Here is a 20,750-nt window from a genome sequence, read left to right on the forward strand (position 1 = left end):
GCCTCACTTTATATTGTAAGCTAAAGATGCTACAATGATAACTCGGTATTATTAGTAACATAGTAACAATAATATAGAGTCAGACGATCCACTATGAGCAAGCACTTTGGCAACAGTGGGAAGGATAAACTCCCTTTTAACAGGTAGAGACCTCCAGTAGAGCCAGGCTCAGGTCGGGGTGGCCATCTGAGCTGACTGTTGAGGGTGAGGGAAAGAAGACAGGACAAGGACACGCTGTGGAGGAGAGGTTAATGATAACTAATAATTAAATGCAGAGTGGTGTATAAACACATAGTGAGTGAAAAAGAAATGCACAGTGCACCATGGGAAGCCTCTAGCAGCCTAGGCCTACTGCAGCATAACTAAGGGAGGCCCTTAACTATATACCTCAGCAATAAAAAAGAGTTTTCCACATGAAGCTCTCGCTGGTTTTCTGTTCATTTTTTAATGTGTAATAACACTTGTTGCTTCTAAGTTCAATATAATGATTTGATTGATTAGCTGATTGATGATTGTGCTATAATGCTCATTTCTTACTCCATAGTCTTTTGCTCTACTAGAGAAGCGCTGCACGATTCAAGGTTAAAAGTAATCCTTATTCATCTCTGTGCAGCCCCCGAGTTTACCCATTTACCTCCTGCCTGTTTAAGGCCACCCTGCCTCTAAATCAACTTTCTTCTGATTGGCTGCCCCTTAAAAACAGGAGGTTTAAACGCCAGGCGGGGTGGACAGAGAGCTGTGCACCTTAGATAATCACATTAAGGATATCATGAAGCCCCAAGAGTAGTCACAGGGATTACTTGTGCTTTCGCTGGCCTCTGAACAGCCTTCAATAAATATAGCTAGAATTTGTCAGTTTATTGTTGCCTTAAATTGATCTTACTCCTCTATCATGTTAACCCCTTGATTGCTGATACAGTCCAAATGCTGTCTCATCACAGATGGCTGGTGTGCGCGGGTAAAGTGGGTGATCACATGGCCTCTGGGCCTATTGCTCTACTGCACTGTGCCTAACTGCATTCTGCCACGCTGGCACCGCTGGTTCATGGTCACCTTTGTGGCCTCCACTTTATGGATCGCTGTCTTCTCCTACCTCATGGTGTGGATGGTAAGAGCAGGTCTTCTGTCTACAGTATCTCTTGTATTCTCAGACACCTGCTGAAACTGATGTGATGTACATCTGCATGTTGGTTTGTAAATTAAAACAAAAACAAAAACTAAGCCAGTTTGAAGGTTTTATAGACCAGTAAGATAACTTTATCCTGATATTTTCTATATGTTTCTATCAGGTCACCATCATCAGCTTCACACTAGACATCCCAGACTACATCATGGGCATAACCTTCCTGGCAGCAGGGACTAGCGTGCCTGACTGCATGGCGAGTCTGATTGTAGCTCGACAAGGTAAATGTGTCCTGCGTGATGTCTCTCTCTTTCATTTTTATGTCTCTTTGTGAGGCAAGTACTTAAGCATTTCTCTGTCACTTTTCCTGTCTTTACTCAGGCATGGGGGACATGGCAGTGTCCAACTCTGTAGGCAGCAATATCTTTGACATCCTGCTGGGTTTGGGTTTCCCCTGGGCTTTGCGTACACTTGTGGTGGACCACGGATCAATAGTAATGCTTACATTCATCTTTATGTAACACCTCTTCAAACTTCTTTCTTTCCCGGGTTACTAATTTTTCTGTGCGAGTTATCAGAGCGAAGCTTTGCAGCTTCTCACTTCTGCTTGATGGTCATAACACTGATGTTTTTCTTTCCCACAGATATCCATAAATAATAAAGGACTTGTATATTCTGTCATCCTGCTGCTGGCGTCTGTGTTTCTGACAGTAAGTAAATGCAAATACCAAAGGTTGCACAGATATATAGGTGATGTTCAGAGAGGTGTAACCAGTATAAAGTGTACAGCAGAGAGCTCTGCTAAATTTGGGTTTTTAAAAAAATCCCACCCAGTACATTTCTATATCAAACAGATTTAAAGTCATACGAATCAATAATGCTATTAGATCATTCAGCCAGGTTTGGGGCTCTTTGAGTGTTTTGGTTTGCAACATTGCTGCAAACTTAATATACACTCACCAGTGTGTGTTTGTTAGGCTACAAAATAACTCTATTAAATCAGCTGTGCATTGGGTGCTCGGCACCAGTTGCCACACTAACAAAGTTGGCAAACATGTGGAGCAGCTTGCAGCTAATGAACCAGATGTTTCCCTCGGGATGTGGTGGAGAGCAAAGCTTGCAACATGTTGCACTGCCCCCTTGGGGTTGAAACGTATATAAATAGAAAGCTGTCCAGTTATGTATTTTTTACTAAACGAAAACTAAACTAAAAAGGTAGATACATTAAAGACAATTTTATTTAAAATAAATGGACCCTTGGCAATTCTGTCCCTGATCAGCATGTCTGCATGCTCCGCATCTGCTTGCAGGTGCTGAGTGTTCATCTGAACCACTGGAGACTGGACCGTCGGCTGGGTCTGGGTCTCATGTTTCTCTATGCCATCTTCCTGCTCTGCTCTATCCTCTTTGGGCAGATGTGAGGCTTACAGGTCAAAGGCCAACCCAACTCAGACGCCATGCTGAGTATCTACCTTTCTACCACACGTCCTCCTTCCTGAAGCCAAAAAAAGTGAAAAAAAGTGACGGCATTGATGTATTCCTCTTATTAATTCCTCTGCAACTCAGTGGGACTTGTTAGGGTGATACACATGCAACTACACAAAACGTTTTAGCTTTTTTTTTTTGTCCTTCTTGTACAGTGGAGTGTTTAAAAGCAGTCTTTCGGTATTAAATTGGGTGATCTAGCAGAAAATGTAGGAATGTGGCAGATGGAGGCAGCAGATCTGTTGGGCCTTTAGTGATATTTAAAAAAACACAAACAAGTTATGTAACTTAAAAGATGTTGAAGTGCTGTTGTTGCACAGTGGTGTGGTTATTTAATGGCCAATATTTTGATGATAATTGTACAGAGAACTGAGCTGAATTTTTGTTTTTCTGTGTAAGTATTACAGCAGCCACTCTGCTTTCCTTTCCTGCTAACGTGCAATTATAAAAGCTTTATGGTCGGTGCTAGACTGATGATTGGCTGTTCTGCTTTCAGGTGATGGATGAAGCTCATGATTAGGTCACGTGGCAGCTAAATTTGTCAGCTGTGGACTAATTTGCTAAATTGCTTTAAAAAACATTTTAAATTGGTTTGGAGATGAGGTGCACCAAAGGCCTGGGTTCTGAAGCAAGTCCACCTTAAAAGGGATGTTTTCTTATCTGGCTTCAGTTATCCTAACATCAGAAAACCCAATAAATCTGACAAGGTTAACTCAGAAAAGTCAACCCAGGGTTTGTCTTTTTTTTAAATTAGCAATGACTGAGTTCATGTGAGAGGGACTGTGTTTGCAGATGACCAGTCGTAAACATGGACAAGAGTATTGACACTGTTGCCACATGATTTACAAAACTGTAATATTAAAAGAATATTAAAAGAAAAAAAACAATCAAATCAGATAAGGTCAGATTTAAAGAAGTGTACGTGTGACAGAAAGACAACCTTGCTCATTAAAACATAAAATGCTACATGAGTGTAAGCCATTTATAGCTAAATGCAAGATACTCAATCACTGCTCGATCATGAAGGTAGAAAGAGTCTACTATTACTCTGCGTTACTTTAAGGTGCTGGTTGCCTAAAAGAAAGTTCCTCTGGGGTTTAAGACAGTTTAAGTCCTTCAGTTGCAAACTAGTCATTGTTACATGTCTGAGAACAACACTGGCTCATCTCAGTGTAACACAAAGTCATTTAAACTTCTGGTCTGTTGCTCTGTCCAGTTAGGAATCACTGCGAATACATTTCACCTGCTTTGGTGCAAATGAAAGTGACAACAAGATGATGACCCCCAAAGAGCAGCTCTCTCTCCTGACTCTCTCCTGACTGATTTTTTATCTGGATTCGCCTTTTGCCAACTTCCTTGTCACAGTAGTTGCAGTTGCATTCAAGGTTTACGGGTTGTCCAGCTTCAGCAGGATGACACATCGTTTGATGCTTTTGTAAGGAAGGAAGTAGGCTGTTACATGAGAGAGAGAGCACTACAAAACTCATCAATCCTGCTGCAAGACTGCTGTCTTCTCCTGTATACAATGAGGAAGAAGAGTACTTCTAGAGCGCTGCAAATGACCTCCAATGGGTTACTCTTGCATGTTTCTGACCAAGCTGTCTGAAACAGGTGGCCCTGGTCTCCTTTAGTGGGACCTGTTCTCACAGACCAGCCCCATGTATAGCCTGAATGGGCTTCAGGTACCATCACATGCTAACACTACTAACAAGGAGTCTAGCAGAAAAGCGAAACTAGAAAAAACTAGAAAAAGCAAATCTAAAAAAGCCGTCATGGGGGGTAGCCATTCATCTCCACTGCACTTGTCACTTTCATTTGCACCAATGCAGATTCACGGTGGTTTATGTTTATGACTCTGTGTCATACTGGGGCGATTAAGTGTTCACTCATTTTATTTTCTCAAGCAGTGTATGAAAATAATTCAGTCCAGTTAGTAGGCTTTGCTGACTTGCTAATTTTACATAAGGACTAAGTACAAAAGTTAGCTATAGCTATATTAATAATTATAGAACAATGAAAAGGTTTAGATTTGTACAAGTTACTCCTGCTAAGAAGTGTAACTTCTTTACAAAGTGTAACTTTGTAACTATCTTTTACAAAGATAGTTATCGTTGTAAAACTAAAAACTCAAGCTCTTAATCCTGGATTATAGTCCAGGACTCGGAGTCATGAAATATCCGTTCATCTCTAATTTGAAATAAAATTTTAAAAAAAACAACCATAAACTCCAATATAACTTATAGCAAAGTATTAATCTCTTAAGCTCTTAGTACAGTTTTTTATGTCTGTATTTAGTCTGAAAATAAACTCAGAACTAAATCGGTCAAGAAAACGCAGAAAACATGTAAATACTTTTCTCTGAAATATAGAGGTGTATAAGTGCAACTTGTCAATGTGGAAATGCTGACAAACTGCCATTGATCTGGAGTTTTGGTTGGCGCACTCTGAGGGCATCTCTTCAAAAACTCTACTCTTAATGAGACTCCTGCAGGCACATTGAAAGGGCCAACAACCAATCACCTCCCCCCAGCTGATCCAGTCCAGCACCAACCAAGATTTATTTGGCGATACATGTTAGCAACCCTAAGAGCAGAAAAATCTGCAAATCTTTCCCATTTCTACTGGATAGATTTCAGATCGCACTGTTCTCCATTCATTTTAGAGCAATAGTAATACAGCAAATTTACATGTTCTACCCTTTTCATTTATTTAGATTTTCAGTGGTAATTCAGCCAAGCTAATGCATGACAACATCACTACCTAGCTGACTTCACCATTGCAACAAGGACAAATGGTTTCTGGGAGGGTTCGTTTTACTGACCTGTGTCTGATACTGAATCCACATATTTTCACGCAGGAATTCAGTATTTTTATTTTATTTCTGACTACAAAAATCAAAGCGGCTGAGAAAGGTTTACACAGCTTGGATGGAGGGCAAAAATAATGCATCAACAGTAAAAATCCTACTCTGCATACAGTACAGAAAAATGTCTTTATCATACGGAATAAGATATGTTTCTTTCCCCACAATAATAGGGAGAAAACCTCAATAATCAGGTGACCCCCCTCATATGAGCAAGGCCATGGCGATAGTGGGAAGGAAAAACTCCCTTTTATTAGGGAGGAACTTCCAGCAGAACCTGGTTCAGGGAGGGGCGGCCATCTGACCAGTGAGGGGGTAAGGGGGAGGGACACAGAACAATAAAGTCACCCTGGAAGAGATGCAGAGATTAATAACTACTGATTAAATGCCGAGTGGTGTGTAAGCACATAGAGAATGAAAAAAGGTGAGTCGGGATTAAAGACTCGGTGCATCATGGGAAGCCCCCCCAGCAGTCTAGGTGTATTGAATCATAACTAAGGGAGGCTTCAGGGTCATGTGATCCTATATGCTTTATCAAAAAAGGCAATTTTTAGGCCTAATGTTAAAAGTAGAGAAGGCGTCCAAACATAAGCAGGCAAATAAAAAAGAGGGAAACCACTGCAGTTTTGAATCTTACCAACAAGAAATAACTTTTCAATCACATCACAGGAGTTTCGCATCATATTGGCACAATTTAAGCTGGTCATTTCAAGTCATTTTGTCCGTGCTGCGAAGAGATTACGAATAGAGATTTTCGAATAGCCTCGTATTTTCTGAATGTAGCTGACGTTTGTGTGAAAATATTTACATGCATTCAAATGTAGCAGCTGGCACTGAGTTACAGCAGAGCACGTCAGACGAGAAAGTGGGTACTTTTTAGTCCTGCACCACAGGAAACCATACATGCGTCAGACTGTTTTTAGTACAGTCGAAATGAAATGCACAGTTTCACAATATTTTGAAAATTTTGCCTGATTCTAAGCACGTGTTGCTGCAGCTTACTGTAAGTAAAAAGAGTAGCAGTAGTACTACGTTTTGTTTTGGGGTTTTTTTTTTCGTTTTGAGGTCTTATTACTATGAAATCTAATATATATAAAAATATCAGTGTCACAGATTTTAATGACTTTATGTGCCGGTTACTAGTGAAACGTCACGTTTAGGTACGACTATCGATGTTTGTATTTCTTGTACGTTTTATGCGATCGTGTCACTTTGGTGGAACATTGTGCAGCAAAGCAGCCGATCAGGATAGACACAAAACAGCGCGCACACGCAGAGACGCGTCTGCTGTGTATTTATTGTGTCAAAAATCGCTTTGTGTTAAACAATATATACTCAGATACACAGTGTAAATGTTGGTTTCTGATGGACAAACTGTCCTCTTTCAGCTTGTTGTGTGAATTCAAATCTTAAATGTTCCAGCAAAGGGATCCAGGTGATTTTTTTTCTTCCTTCAAATGGCTGTACAATTATTATCTTTGTCTATTGGACAATACTTTTTACTGTTTTTAAATGTTAAATAATTTACATAGTTTTACAATAATGAATGTCCTACAGAGACTAGTTTTGTGGTGTTTTTAAATATATTTTTTAAATACATGATGTAAAGTTAATTATGAGTTATTGTAATGGAAACGAATGCGCGCTCTGCCGGTGCGTTCAGTGACCTTTCTAAGGTGGTAATCTTTTGTTTCGTGGCTGATTCACTGACACGGCTGGACTTCACGTAAGAGAGCAAAGAAGACGACGCTCCTATTTACAGGTTTAAATTCAGTGAGAATTTTGAAATTTGTGAGCAGAAAACAGTGAATTTCTTTTATCTCTGCCAAGTTGTTTAGTTGGTTGTCTGCAGTGGAGGCAAATGAAGCTTATTTTTAATTAACTTTAATTGACTATTAGACTTTTTACTTTGACTTTTAACTAGTTAGGTGTGCATGATTTTGGATGATGACATTGTTTTTGTAATTATGCCTCTGTACGCGACCACGTCTGTAGACTTCAGCCAGCCATTGATTGCAAAGGGTTTTCATCCAAGTATTAAAAACAAACTTTCTATTTAAAATGTTGCTGTCCAAATCCTTTTAATATTTATAAACACAACTGTTGAAAACCCTGTTGAATCAAAGCCTAAAATCTGCGTTTTAATCACATCTAGACCGTTTTCACAGCACCACAGTGGATTTTACATCAGAGGTGAAATTACAAAAAGTGTCAATTATCCAAATGTTTATGGGCTTAACTGTATATTTCAGATCACAGCAACAGTCTTGCATGTTATCAAAGTCCGGTTTTAGATCGATTTGCTTTGATATTTTGTCAAATTAATGAGCAGGTTCCAAAGATGGTGGAGTGCAGTCGAGGTTCAGAGGTCTGTTTTTGTGCAGCACTCACAATGAAAGGGAAACGTTTACTCAATGCTGAAACTTTGTGTTGTTTTTTTAAAAATAGAAATGAATCATCATAATAATTGCTGACATATTAAGCTGCTATTGCATATTCATTGGCCAACACTGGCGTTGTTCACTTTTGTTGGCATATCAGTAAATAATACGTCACTGGCCGACATTAACGTTAGAATTTTTGTGCAGTTCAAACTTTTAAAGTTAGTGTGTGAAGAGCCATGATGAAGATCTTTGTTCTTTTCACACAGGAGGGACAAATATGTAACTAAAACTCAGAAACAGGTGATATTTATAAGGGCAATGATTTGTTGTTTGTAATGTTTTCCAAACTCAATATCTTAATCCATTATTATTATTATTATTATTAAGATAGAAAAAGGTATAGGTAAGCCTTCATCTTAGAGCCACTACAGGCAAACAGAGATAAAATGTTGGGTGAAAATTTGCCTCATAAAGTGGCCAACCCCACAGTCTGAGTATCACTATACTTAAAGTTTGATTGCCAATATGAGCACAGAATATCAGGTAATGATTGCATTCAACTTTTTCCTATCATCTCCATCCTTCATCCATCAAAATTTGTTGTTTTGCCAGCAGTTTACTTAAAGCAGTGTGTGACACCAGAGTCTTTTTTCACTCCGCTGTAAGCTCCTGATACACACCTCATAATAAGCAGCGTCAGAACAGCTCGACTTGCTGCAGTACTTGTTGTGGTTTCACCACAAAAAAGCAAAAAAAAAAAAAAATTAAAAACAATGTTCTGGTTATTCTGCTGTGATGTTGGAAATAGAAGATATTTTAGGCTACAAATTTACTGCTATAGAGATTGTATTGGATCATAGAAGACTGTTCTTGTATCTTGAGTGCAATAAAAAAAAAAAGTGCAATAACAACTGATTTTCTTAACATTTCTTTTAAGAAGCAGTGATTTGCAAAATGATGAAGGTGCCACTTTACGTGGTCAGTCCCACTGGACGTCTAGAAGGGAAAAGGTTTAGTGTGGTGACCAGCGTCTAATGGAGGAAACCAGAAACTGGGCAACGGCCAAACTTTTTGGCCACTTATTTAACTGAGAACTAAACTGAAGGTGAATTCTGGAGAAATGTTTAAGCTGAAATAAACACTAATGTCCTTTTCAACTCTCCCAGCTTCTATTACTTTTTCCCCATCCGTCACAGTGAATGTCACGATGTAAGAGGAGAAGAAATAACAGCAGACTATAGTGCTTAGTATTTTTATTTTCCTGAAGATAAATTTTCATACAATAAAACATTCCATCACAATCCAAATCAAAATCCACCCCATGAGAATTCCCCAACTATGTAAACCTATGACCTCGATTTAACCCTTTCATGCACAAATTATGGGAATTGTGCTAAAATATTTTCCTCTTTTTTTAAAAAATAAAATCTCACTGCCCACACATGTGGACACCATGCAACACAGGAATAAAGATGGGTACAAAGCCAGCGCTGGCAGCATACATGAAAGGGTTAAATATGTTATTACTATAGTTGAACGCGTCTCACCCAAAGCTGGAAGCAAGAAAACCCGAGTCTGATACTAAAATGACACAAGAGCCGACTGTGACAACAAAAGCCGAGCACGTGCTTCTTGTTTATGTCAGTTTAGTTTGGATGTTGGCTGCTTAACCGCTGAACGCCATTATCCTCTTAATCACATTATGGACTTTGCTTCTTGTTGTGCAGCTTTGGAGGAGAGCAGCTCAGTTCAGACCTGGATCACAGGATTAACTAGAAAGCAACTTCCGCTTGAGTCCCGAAATGTCCCACGCATCAGATATGCAAACATCACTGATGAATACAAAAACAAACACAAAAAGAAAACAAAAAAACAACAACAAAAAAAAAAAAAAAACGACCAGCAAAATATCCTAGTAGCCACCATCTCTCTAGATAAAACAGTAAGTTTAAAACATGATGAGAAAATAAACCAAGTTATACTTGTGTAATGCTTTAGTAATTGTTAGTTGGCTATTGAAACATGACAGCATGGTTAATTTATATTACACCACTTCCCAACACCTTTGCCGGCCTAACTGAGACAACTACGGAGAAGACGAGTGCTGACAATTACTGAACATGCACTTGTTTAACTATGCAGTTATTGAAGCAGATGCTGCAGCTGTCATGACTATTTATCCCTCAGTCTTTGTGCCATCTATCTACAGCATGTTTAAACCCTTTAAATACTGTTTCTGTGTGAGGTAAAGTTACTGCTTTTAGCAGTTCAGCCAGACTTCCTCTCACCTTGACACAGAAGGAAACCATTGCATAATCAAACTATGAAAGCAGTGACAGAAAGAGCCATCTCCCCACATTATACATATACATATTATATTCTCTTTTCTACAGTATGGAGCCATCCATAATTCTTGCCACAGTCCACTATCTGTAATAGCATTTTCTGATAAAGAACATTTACAGTATCGCACATTATCTCGCAACAGAGCCTAAACAGACTCAGCCATGAGTCCCTGTCATCCCTGCCTCCTTAAAAGGGCTCTTCTATTGCTTTTACATTGTCAGCAAGTGACCATAATCGAGGTCACATTGTCCTTAGGTTAAAGAAGAAAAAGGAAAAAAAAAAAGAAATCTAGTGGTGTCACAACAACAGAACGATGGATATGGTGCATCATCAGCAAACTGCTAGAACACAGCGATTATCCCTTTAATGGGGCTGATAATGCTAGCGGGATTTGTATTCGACTCGACTTTATCACATCTGTCTAACACAGGCCAGATGTGTGGCCCGGTGAGAGATTCAATATCAAGTTTGCTTTGGAGAAGAGCCGACAAGTTGTGTCAAAAAGGCCCCAATGCCAAATGAAACTAGCACATTAGTAGGTCTTTCAGCAGCTCTGAGTGCAGCACAAACACGAGTCCATCATTGGACTTCAGTCTAACTAACTAAAGTCCTTCAGCCTTTGGAGCCACCTTCGACGAGCAGTTTCTCTGCGTACCTTTATGTGGCCGCAGGCAGCGGATGACATGGAAAAATTATTTACAGTCTCAGCAAATCCCTTTGACTCTATCGAATGACCAGCCAAATACAGTTCAATAAAGCAACACCTGGTGCTGGATGAAATGGGCTCTAAAACATATCATAACCATTCTGGCTCCAATTTGTGCACACTCAACACTAATATATATATATATATATATATATTTATACTATAGAAATATATAAATATTATAAAATGTCTTTTTTTTACACTATGAGTGAGCATTGGCATGCTATTTGATATCAATGAGCTCTATTTATGCTCTAATCATAAAATCAGTACACTGACAAGGTTTTAGCAACTTTGCATGTGTAAAAAAAACAAAACAACAAAATTAAAAAAAAAAAAAAAAAGCTGAACATGAAGGGATTATTTGGCTATTTATGCTTCTATCTGCGAACATGATTGGTGCTGAAATTGCTTATGTGGCAAGGTGGTGAAAATAAAAATCTGTGGGACTGAATCTGAGGTTGGAACTGTGTAACAGTCGTATCTGATGGTAACTGAAGCCAGTCTGGTAAAGGTATACCTCCCAATCCTTCCCTTTATCCATGTCCAGAACACACCCTCTCTCTGAGGTCAGCTTGTCGGGGAAGTCTGTCATCTTATCTTGAAGGGTAAACGACGCTGCTGCAGGACGGCTGGGTGATGAGTGCGGGCCAGAGCGGCCATCACGACGATGGGGCGTTCTGGTTTTGGTATATAGATGCCTTGTCTTTCAAAAGGTCCAGACATAGATGACAGCTCCAGCTTCCTGAGTACCCAAATAACAGAGAGAGGCAGTAAAATCTGATGTTAAACTGCATTTAAACAGGAGAACAGTAGAGGCCCCTAGATCAGTGGTCCCCAACCTTTTTTGTGCCACGGACCGGTTTATGTCAGACAATATTTTCACGCACTGACCTTTAAGGTGTCGCAGATAAATGCAACAAAATAAAACCAGTACCGATACCAAAAAAAAGAAAAAAAAGAAGAAGATTTATTGATAACACGTGAAAAGACCCAGGGAAACTTAATGATAAAAATGATAAATTTTTAAAAAAAAAAAACCTTAAAAACCCTGAAAATCATAAATATCAAACCCGAGCCTCAACTCTCGCAGCCCGGTACCAAACGACCTGTGGACCGGCCCGGGGGTTGGGGACCGCTGTTCTACATGATTAATGAGAGAGCATGCACCGCTGATTCTCTAAAATGTTTTGGCACTGAATAAAATAATAAAATGTATTGTTTTTAAATTAAATAGTACCTTAATTACAAAAGACTTGCTGTTTTCTTTGTTTAATAACAATGAAGAAAAGCTCACAGAGACACAACAGCTAGCTTTTCAGAAGCTGCTGAGACAAAAACTTGATATAAAAGCAGATTTATTACAGCTTTGTCCGAAGGCTTTTGTCCAGGTTGTGTAAACTTGGCTCTCTATGTGCGTGACTGCGATTGCAGATATTTTATGTCCTTTTGCTCAACCTTAAAAAAAAAAAATCAACTTTGTTGGATTTTTGCCATGTTCAGTTATTTAAAAATCAATACCAATTATCCATTACCTACTCCTACATAATGTTTGTGTAATCAAAGTAAACATCTGTCATGCTACCCTAAAGTAAACAATGCCCAGAGAGTGAGCTGCCTTGGCAGAGGTTTATGCTCTGAGTGCTGCTCGTTCTTGTACACACACACACACACACACACACACACACACACACACACACACACACGTTCTAAATTGTAAATAAAAATAGAAAGCAATGATTTTCAAATCACATGAACTGTATACTTAACTGAAACTGAAACTGAAGCAGTCAACTATTATTGAATTGGGCTTCTACATTTCAGTAAGATTCACACATGAACTTTGGACATGTGTGATAATGAGAGAATCAGGATGTGACATTTTCCACAGCAGTCCCGTCTACATTTAGCACACAGCAGGAAATAATCCACGTTCGCATTACTGGAAATACCCTGTGTGGTAAATGCACTCTTCTATTCACACAATCCGACATCACGGAGTCATTTTGCACAACGCCGCTGACAGGTTAAAGACGAGCTCCTGTCCAGAATAAATGCCTCAGACATTTGTAATCTCACATTCACCACCTTTGCGTGACGTCTAGAAAATGCAGCTGCAGGTCATCTGTGAAAAGGGCTTCAGATTCATTCTTTTCTAGGAAGTAGTAAAAAAAAAAAAAAAAAAAAAGGGGTGGACTTACCCTCTGGAGGTTCAGACATGGGGGGGTTGAGACAGTACATGTGATAGCCTCTATCACAGTCATCGCAGAACAGAAGCTGATCCTGGAAAACAAAAACACTCCAGTTCTCTGCACGAACAACCTAGATCTCACTTTAACCCAGAGACAAGCAAACAATCTCTAAAGACGACTCACATCATTCTCCGATGTGCCGCACATGTTGCAGCATTTGCACTCTATGCACTGCCAGCGGTACGTCTTGACGGCGGCCATCATTACAGGAGTGAACTGCAGGCAGGAGGGGTGGCCTGCGTCGAGAAAAGGGTTTAAACACGTTACATCTTTCCAAGAATACTTGCTGCGTGGCTTTTCTCATATCGCTACTCTTATTTACCTGAACGTCCACAGTCAGAGCAGGACACCAGCTCCTCTGATTGGCCGGTCTTGTGATTAGTTTTGGAGTCTCCCAGACAGAAATCACAGTAATTATTAGGCAACGCGAGCCCATCTGGACCTTTCTTTGGAGCTGCGTGGGAAGATGAAAACATGCAGGCCAATATCAGTGATCAGTTACACCGACGCTGACCTCAGATAATCAACTGACGACTCCTCCGAATCGACATTGCGCCGCTGTCGCTTACTTTTTGGCTCCTCGGGCAGCGACAGGGCGGGCTCGTTCATTTCCATGTCGTCTTTCTCCTCACCCTCCTCCTCGGCCAGGTGGGAGTGGGTGTAGTGGTAGCTCAGGCCAGGACGGTTCTTGTAGCGCTTCCCACAGACTGCCACCAAAACCACAAAATACGACATGTATGATATGAAAACAAAGAACAGACCAGTCAAATCAGGTGTTTCTACCACGTCAGTGGAGGAAGGTGAAGGTGACTCATGGAGAAAAGGACTATTCTTTACAGTGCTATCATGGGACATCTTAAAGCTGATGAGGATGGTGAAACCCTTCCTACTGTTCACATTATCATAATTAGCATCTTTAAAAGTATCTTAAGATGATCAAAGGACTCTTGCAGCAGTGTCCTACTTACAATGTAGCCTCATATCATGCACATATTTAACTGCTGTAACTGAAAAACAGTTACTTTGCAATTATTGATACAACTATTAGTATTTCTATTTTTTTTAACTGACACAATGCCTTTGACTATGTGAATAAAGGAAAAAATTAGACACAACATAGACTAGTGACACAGCGAGACAGAAAGCTACGACTCTCGTATGGTGGTTTCTCTCAATACATGTCAACAACTTCTCATGTGGTAAAGTGATGATGGGGGAGGGAGAAGAGAAATCAGTTAAGAACCCACCAGGTTCCTGATGTCTCCTGCTTTCTGTTGAGTATCAAAATTGGCACAATGACATGATAAACTGGCGGTGAAATAATAGGAAAGATGAACAACATGCTTTATTTATGTATTTATTTGTTTACTTGAGACAAGCTTCCTCTTTGCTCAAAATCTACGGTAAAGCACAATAATAAGACAGCATCTCGACCACTCCTGCTGCAGCTAATATGCTGGAACTGCTCTGATCTTGGCTTTAGCTTCTTCAGTTTAAGGGTCTTAGAAGCATTGACAGTGTTTTGACTCGAGACCTCACTGCACTGAAACAAAACTAAGAAACGCATGTCACCATTTTGCAAAACATCATGTTTCTGATTTGAACTGGTATTCTTTTAACAGTTGAGAAAGCCAGTGGGATTGTGCAAGGAGGATTTACTGACTTAAAGGAGAACAAAGATGCCACTGTGTGAAGCCGTTGTCACAGGGAGGGTGTGATGTTTGTCATAGCAGTCAAACACAGTACTTCTTCTTTCACTTCCACACTTTCTCTAATTTTCATTTCCTCAAAAGTCCAGCAATCCTAGGTCTTCGACTTTCGGGAAGCATCTAACCAAGAGGCTAACAACCAAACAGAAACTATTTTTTGTGTGGGTGGGGTTGGTGGGGGAGGGAGAAAACAAAATACTCCCCATAAAGTCAAGCAGACATTAAAGTGACTCAAAAATCAAGCGAACACATGGAACATGGAATGAGATTTTACAGGGTGCAGAGGTGGTGAAGAGGAGAAATGCAGTCAAAATTAACATAACACAGGGGGAAAAAACAGCACACGCACTCACAAAAGGGGAAGAAAACATCAGCAGCAGGATCTAGCTTCCAGCTTATCAAAATCTGTAGGAGGTTCAAGGCCAGATTGGGTGGAAAAAGTAACTTTTAAAGGCCACTGCTAATCTTCTGTAAGCTGAGATGACTCGTATATGTGGCTGATTACATGATTACAAACTACACTTTAGGTAAAGCATATAATAACAGGGCATTTACGCTCTCCAAATGTAGTTAATTACAATTCAGGACGATGTGCGTAACAGAACATTTAATTTATGAACTGAACTACACAAAGAGCAAATCTACTTGGTAACAGACAGAAAATAAAAACAGGCAGCAAAGACAAAAGACACGGCAGACTGGAGTGAAAAGGAATGAAGAGAAGTATACCTCTTTCAGAAGGTTTTGAAATATGCTTTTGTTTGAGAGTGTCTGAAAGAGAGAAGAGAAGAGAAGGAGAAGAGAAAGCACAGACAGAGACTCAGACCGACAGAGGATCAGTCAAGTCAGTCGGCAATGACCTACTGAGCACTGCAGCTCAAAGTGAAAAGGCTTCACAAAAGAGGAAAAAACAAAACACATCAAGCAGTCTGACAACACCAAAGAAGAGGAAGACTTTTTTTCTCTCCCTGCACATGGAAATACCTGTAAATTAAAGTATGACATCATAGTGGCAAAAATACAGATCGACTAGCTTTGTAAATATCAGATATAAGAAGTCTAACGAAGAACAGAGAAAAGATGGAACACATGAAAAGAAAAAGAAGAGGGTGAATTAAAATGTGATAGTTAATGAGGACTCGAGCTAATATAAACATTACAGCTATGAACACCTGCGGTGACCTTCTACTCGGAGCTGTATTCACATGCTCTACTCTCAGCCAACAGGACTCACTGTCACAGGCGTACGGCTTGTCTCGGTCCTCCAGTGCTGCCGTGTCCAGCTTCTTCCTGCTGCTGCCCACTCCTCGGCCCTGCGCACATTATTAGACTCAGACGGGCCCTTAAACGCATGCTTGGGATCGAGAAACCGCATCGATCGACAGCCGTTATTTACCTTCCCTTTCCCTTTGCCTCTTCTTTTAGGCGTGTCTTCTTCATAGTCTTCATCGTCAAGGTCGTCCAGGAAGTCGTCAGGCTCGATGATTCTCTGTGTTGACAGGGATGAGGAAGGCATGACAATGGGGTGTATTATATTTCACTTTTCCATCTATAGCAGCTTTACTTCAAATCTCAAAACAAGAACCTTTCTGATCCGGGCGGCAGGGTTCAGGCCTCCGGTGTAATCACTCATGTTGGAATCCTCCTCAGATCCTCGGAGGTCTGCGGATGTCCTTTTGTCCAAGGAGTCCCCCTTCAGCAGGGCCTCCAGGCTGCTGCCATCCGATGACAACAGAGCATCCTTCTTCAGTCCTAAATCTAGCTCTATGAAATCAGGAAAGGCAAAACACAATATAATATACCTGAAAATGTTGGTGCCAGACATTTTAGTTGGTTAAAATAATTAGGGATATTCTAGTGAGGTAAAACCAGCCTATTTTGCAGCTCTGTGTAGTGGCAAACAAGATGATACGGTGAGCTATCAGCATGAAACAAGTTTCTGCACTGATCTAGAAAATGAGCCGTTGTGTGTACGCAATGTCAGAGTAAACTGCCTCAAAACCAGCCCTCTGAACAGCGTGTGACCACATTCTGCACAAGCATGAGGATGTTAAACCACAAGGACAGAAAACTGCTGGTGCTAGCACTGCTAATGTCAGCCGCACTCAGCAAACCAATCAGATATAAGGTGTAAGCTATGTTATGCGTGGCACAAAGAGCCACACATGTCAACGACATTCAAATACTTGTTTGCCCCGTGATTAGCATCAATTTTGAGTCTTTTCTGACTTTTAAACTAGTCGACATATCATGTTTTCTCCTGCTTAGTCAGCAGGAACAACACCAACACTGATACATACAACTGTAAGCACAGGTACAATTCAAGTTGGATTTAATTATTGATGGATATCTGTTACAAGATAGCACCACATGTTCATCCCCGCAAAGTCTTTGATATCCACCTTAAATGCTGACACACTAAAATAGGAGAATAAGCTAAGCTGCTCAGAGCTACTGTGCTACCTGATTTAACCGGAGGGAAGATAAGCCGGGGGTCTTCTGAAGGATGAGATCTTCGTTTCTTTCTCCACCTCCTGGCTGGGTAAGTGTACAGCTGTCCTGGAGCCATGCCTGAGGGAAGGCAGAACAGGAAGGCGTTCACAGTTATCAAACAGTTCTGACACACTGGCAGGGGAAAAAAAAATCCACAGGCTCCGTTTGAATTTTCTTAGACTGTCCTTTTCAGAATCGGTTATTTTCGCATTTAAACACGAGCAGGCACCACCTGGCTGCCAGGGAGTTGCATTAAGTACACAAGCTCTGTTTGTGATTTTAAACATGCATGCATGGTGTATTTAGTCCTTTGTTTTGAAGGCATTGAGGTTATTTGTAGCTCCTTCGAGAAATTCTGATAAACAGCGGAAATGATGATTCATCTTAATCACTTAATCACTCATCTTAATAACGAATGCTTCACAGCATCTGTGCAGCTTCCTCTGGATCACTTCTCTGCTGCTCATTTTGTCCAGCTCTTACAACTTTAAACGCCTTTAGCGCAGGTGAGCAGTTCGACGCTCACGTATGGTGTCTCACCTGGTCCCCTGTGTCTTTTCTCCATCCAGATATAACAGTTGCTCTGAGCCACGCCGGTCTGCGAGTCGAGGAACGGCATCCGAACGCTCCTCTCGGCGCACAGCCTGGCATTGTAGTTGTGACACTGCTCCATGGCATCTCTGTAGTACTGCTCTCCCAGCCTGATGAAACAAAACCAGAGGCAGATGCTGGTCATTAGGTCTATTATGGTTCCAAGACAGAAATCAGCAGCTGTTGCCGCTCCAAAACAAGTGCGGTCTCAGTTTATTTTAAAACTGCTTGTGTTTTTTTGCTCTGCTGCCTCCTACTAAGCAGTGTCTTTGTGCTTCAGACTAAATGTTTAGTGCAACAGCAGGTGCTCTTTTGTTGGTGCATCAACAACAACAACAACGAGCTTTGGTAGAAGCACAGGCAAAGCCAAGTGTTCAGTATTTATAGCATAAATATACTGTTAGAGTGCTGCTTGCTTAATCCCTTTTAAAGAAGCTGAGGGCTGAAGCTACTCAAACTGAGACAGGAAGACATCTTACAATTCCCTCAAGCTATCAAGTGTCAAAGAAAAAAAAAAAAGGGGGGGGGGGGGGGGGTGGCACAAAGAACCTCGTGATGCAACAACTGCACCTCTCGAGGCTGTCAGGAACCCCCAGAGGGCAGCAGTTCAGTCCTGATGAGATAATAAACCATGTAATTGTGTTAAACCTTAAAGAAGCTTTTCATAGATTTCAATCTCCAGTTAAAGACTTCATTATTTAACTTGCTGTAAGGCCATAATAACATTGCAAAAAGCTGTCTGTGCTCTGTGGGGTCCAGCCAAAAATGAACACTTGCTTTTCTTTCCAGAGAAATCATTTCAGGCAGGGTGAATTAACTAGAAAGAAGCCGTCACAAATGCGTGAGAGCACACCAGATACACACATGGGTTGGCTAGTACTGACATATTCTTGTAGTGGCGTATATGTTGTCTGATTATTTATGTAAAAACGCTTCATCCCACAGCCCAGAGACACGTACCGAGGGGGTTTGGGTTAATTGGAGAGTCAAAATTTTACATGGGTACGAATGTGAGTGCGGTTTTCTGTCTTTCTGTGTTGGCCCTGCATCTCCCCCTATGGTAGCTGGGATAGGGTCCAGCCCTAATTGTGACCATGATAAGAATAAGCAGAAGAAAATGGATTTATGAAAGACACACCACAGAAATGAAGCAATACTCAGAGCGGCAGAGTGGCTCTGGTTTTATTATGTGTAGAGTGATGCTGATTGATGTGCATTATTCTTGCAAAGGGAAAAAATTAAACAGTGATTGAGTTGCAAAAAAATATATATTCATATAGCCCCATTTCACCAGTGTTATCTCAAAGGCTCTTCACATGATACGGTAAAGAGCTTCATATATTATGAAGAGAAAGCCAATGGAAAGGGAACTAAATCTCCCTTCACCAGGAATAAACTTCTGATGGAGGAGGCTCTTTGGGTTGGATGAGGGGACAGAAATAAAAAAAAAAGAAATCAGGTGAATATATTTCTGTCAATGTAACTATAGCATAGTGCATACATAAAGGATACCAGCTCATTCAAACCAGCACATCTAGCATGTAAACAACAGTTCATTTATATGTTTTTGACAGCACAGACTTGGTTTCAAGATTACATCAGCTTTCATTCTTTGTCAGTATTATTTCACAAGGAAATTAAGTTTGGAAGCAAATTAAAATATTTTGATGTGTGTCGGGTAAGTTTTATATGTTTGTGCTGCCACAGTTATCGCAGGTAGAGGTACGACGTACGCGTGTGTACGCTGGCGTGTGACTTTAACCCCGAATCGGGCTGTACGGCTACACGATGTAAGACGACGGAAATGGAAGCACGTTAGAGCACAATACAGTGTTCTGGTTTTTGAAACGTTAAACTTTATAAGCAGTTCTTTTATGTGAATCGGAAACACCGGCTATGGCTCCGGGCTCTCGAGTTCAAATCTTCAGCGAGGGATTTTCATTCATTTTAAACTAGTCGCTCCAGCCGCTCCAGCCTTCGCTAACGACGTTAGGCACAATTACACTCTCTTTAGCTTGTTAGCGTGACACCTAGCTGCCATACTCAACTGACGTTAGCACCACAGCGTCCGTTTGGTCACAAAAACACAAGTGGCCGCCACACCGCTAAAAATACACGAAGGATTAAATGAACACAAGTTCGTCTACATTGACTCGTGATCCATGTTTCAGAAACGTCAGCTGCGTGTCTGCTAACTTACACTTCCATTCCAGGATGTGAACAGACACGACGCTCCGACGCCTCTGGCTAACCTTACTAAGTCAGCTGGAATGCTGCTAAGCTAACTAACGACAGCGGGTGTACGATAGTACAGGCGTTACAATGTGATGGCTGTGTGTGTCACCTGCACACATGTAAGGTAAGTAGAAAAGTCCAACACTTACAGTTTGACAACATTCTCAACAACAGCTGCCATCTTGCTTCGATACACTGGGAAAGTGGCTGCCGGGTAATGTGTGCCCTCTGTCAGGACTTGTAGGCAGATGGTGGAGTAAGGTGAAACACATTGCCCCCTACTGCTGGCCCCGTGCCATTGCAAGGGGTTTTATTATTCCAAGCTGCAAATCATGTTAGTAATGTTTTAAATTACTTACAAAGCTTCCAGTGCACAAAATGTAGTTCAGTGTTCTTTATACACTCATCAGGCACTTTATTAGGTACACCTTCATTCAAATATCTAAACAGCTAGTCACATGGCAGCAACTCAATGCATTAAGGCATTTAGAAATGGTCAAGACAGCCAGCAGAAGTTCAATCTGAACATCAGAATGGGCAAGAAAAGTGATTTAGGTGATGCT

The 20,750-nt window shown here is 40.7% G+C and overlaps 2 protein-coding genes across 3 annotated transcripts in view; one reads left to right on the forward strand and one right to left on the reverse strand.

Annotated features, from left to right (window-relative positions):
* The window catches only part of LOC146660505 (sodium/potassium/calcium exchanger 3), a 33,014-nt gene extending 24,278 nt beyond the window's left edge, over nucleotides 1-8,736 (forward strand). Inside the window, exons 13-17 of the mRNA XM_085420401.1 lie at nucleotides 942-1,108; nucleotides 1,290-1,404; nucleotides 1,505-1,617; nucleotides 1,768-1,833; nucleotides 2,434-8,736. Of these exons, the coding sequence (XP_085276527.1) occupies nucleotides 942-1,108; nucleotides 1,290-1,404; nucleotides 1,505-1,617; nucleotides 1,768-1,833; nucleotides 2,434-2,544 (572 nt within the window). The 3' untranslated portion in view covers nucleotides 2,545-8,736. The remainder of the gene's footprint in view (nucleotides 1-941; nucleotides 1,109-1,289; nucleotides 1,405-1,504; nucleotides 1,618-1,767; nucleotides 1,834-2,433) is intronic.
* Nucleotides 8,737-9,693: 957 nt separating this feature from the next.
* Nucleotides 9,694-20,424, reverse strand: dpf2 (double PHD fingers 2). Of its 2 annotated transcripts, XM_085420402.1 has the most exons (12): nucleotides 20,337-20,424; nucleotides 17,902-18,062; nucleotides 17,332-17,439; nucleotides 16,454-16,632; nucleotides 16,265-16,357; nucleotides 16,103-16,181; nucleotides 15,598-15,639; nucleotides 13,729-13,866; nucleotides 13,482-13,613; nucleotides 13,283-13,395; nucleotides 13,109-13,190; nucleotides 9,694-11,652 (listed from the first exon to the last, which is right to left on the reverse strand). In XM_085420402.1, the coding sequence occupies exons 1-12, from the start codon at nucleotides 20,366-20,368 to the stop codon at nucleotides 11,570-11,572; spliced, it is 1,242 nt and encodes a 413-aa protein (XP_085276528.1). In that variant the 5' UTR covers nucleotides 20,369-20,424; the 3' UTR covers nucleotides 9,694-11,569. The 2 variants fall into 2 exon arrangements, with proteins under 2 accessions (XP_085276528.1, XP_085276529.1); XM_085420403.1 differs by lacking the exon at nucleotides 15,598-15,639.
* Nucleotides 20,425-20,750: the final 326 nt, after the last annotated feature.

The sequence above is a fragment of the Rhamphochromis longiceps genome, linkage group LG10 (genome assembly GCF_057381845.1).
Source record: "Rhamphochromis longiceps isolate RC_006_pf linkage group LG10, R_longiceps_female_GT1.1, whole genome shotgun sequence".
Classification (NCBI taxonomy): Eukaryota; Metazoa; Chordata; class Actinopteri; order Cichliformes; family Cichlidae; genus Rhamphochromis; species Rhamphochromis longiceps.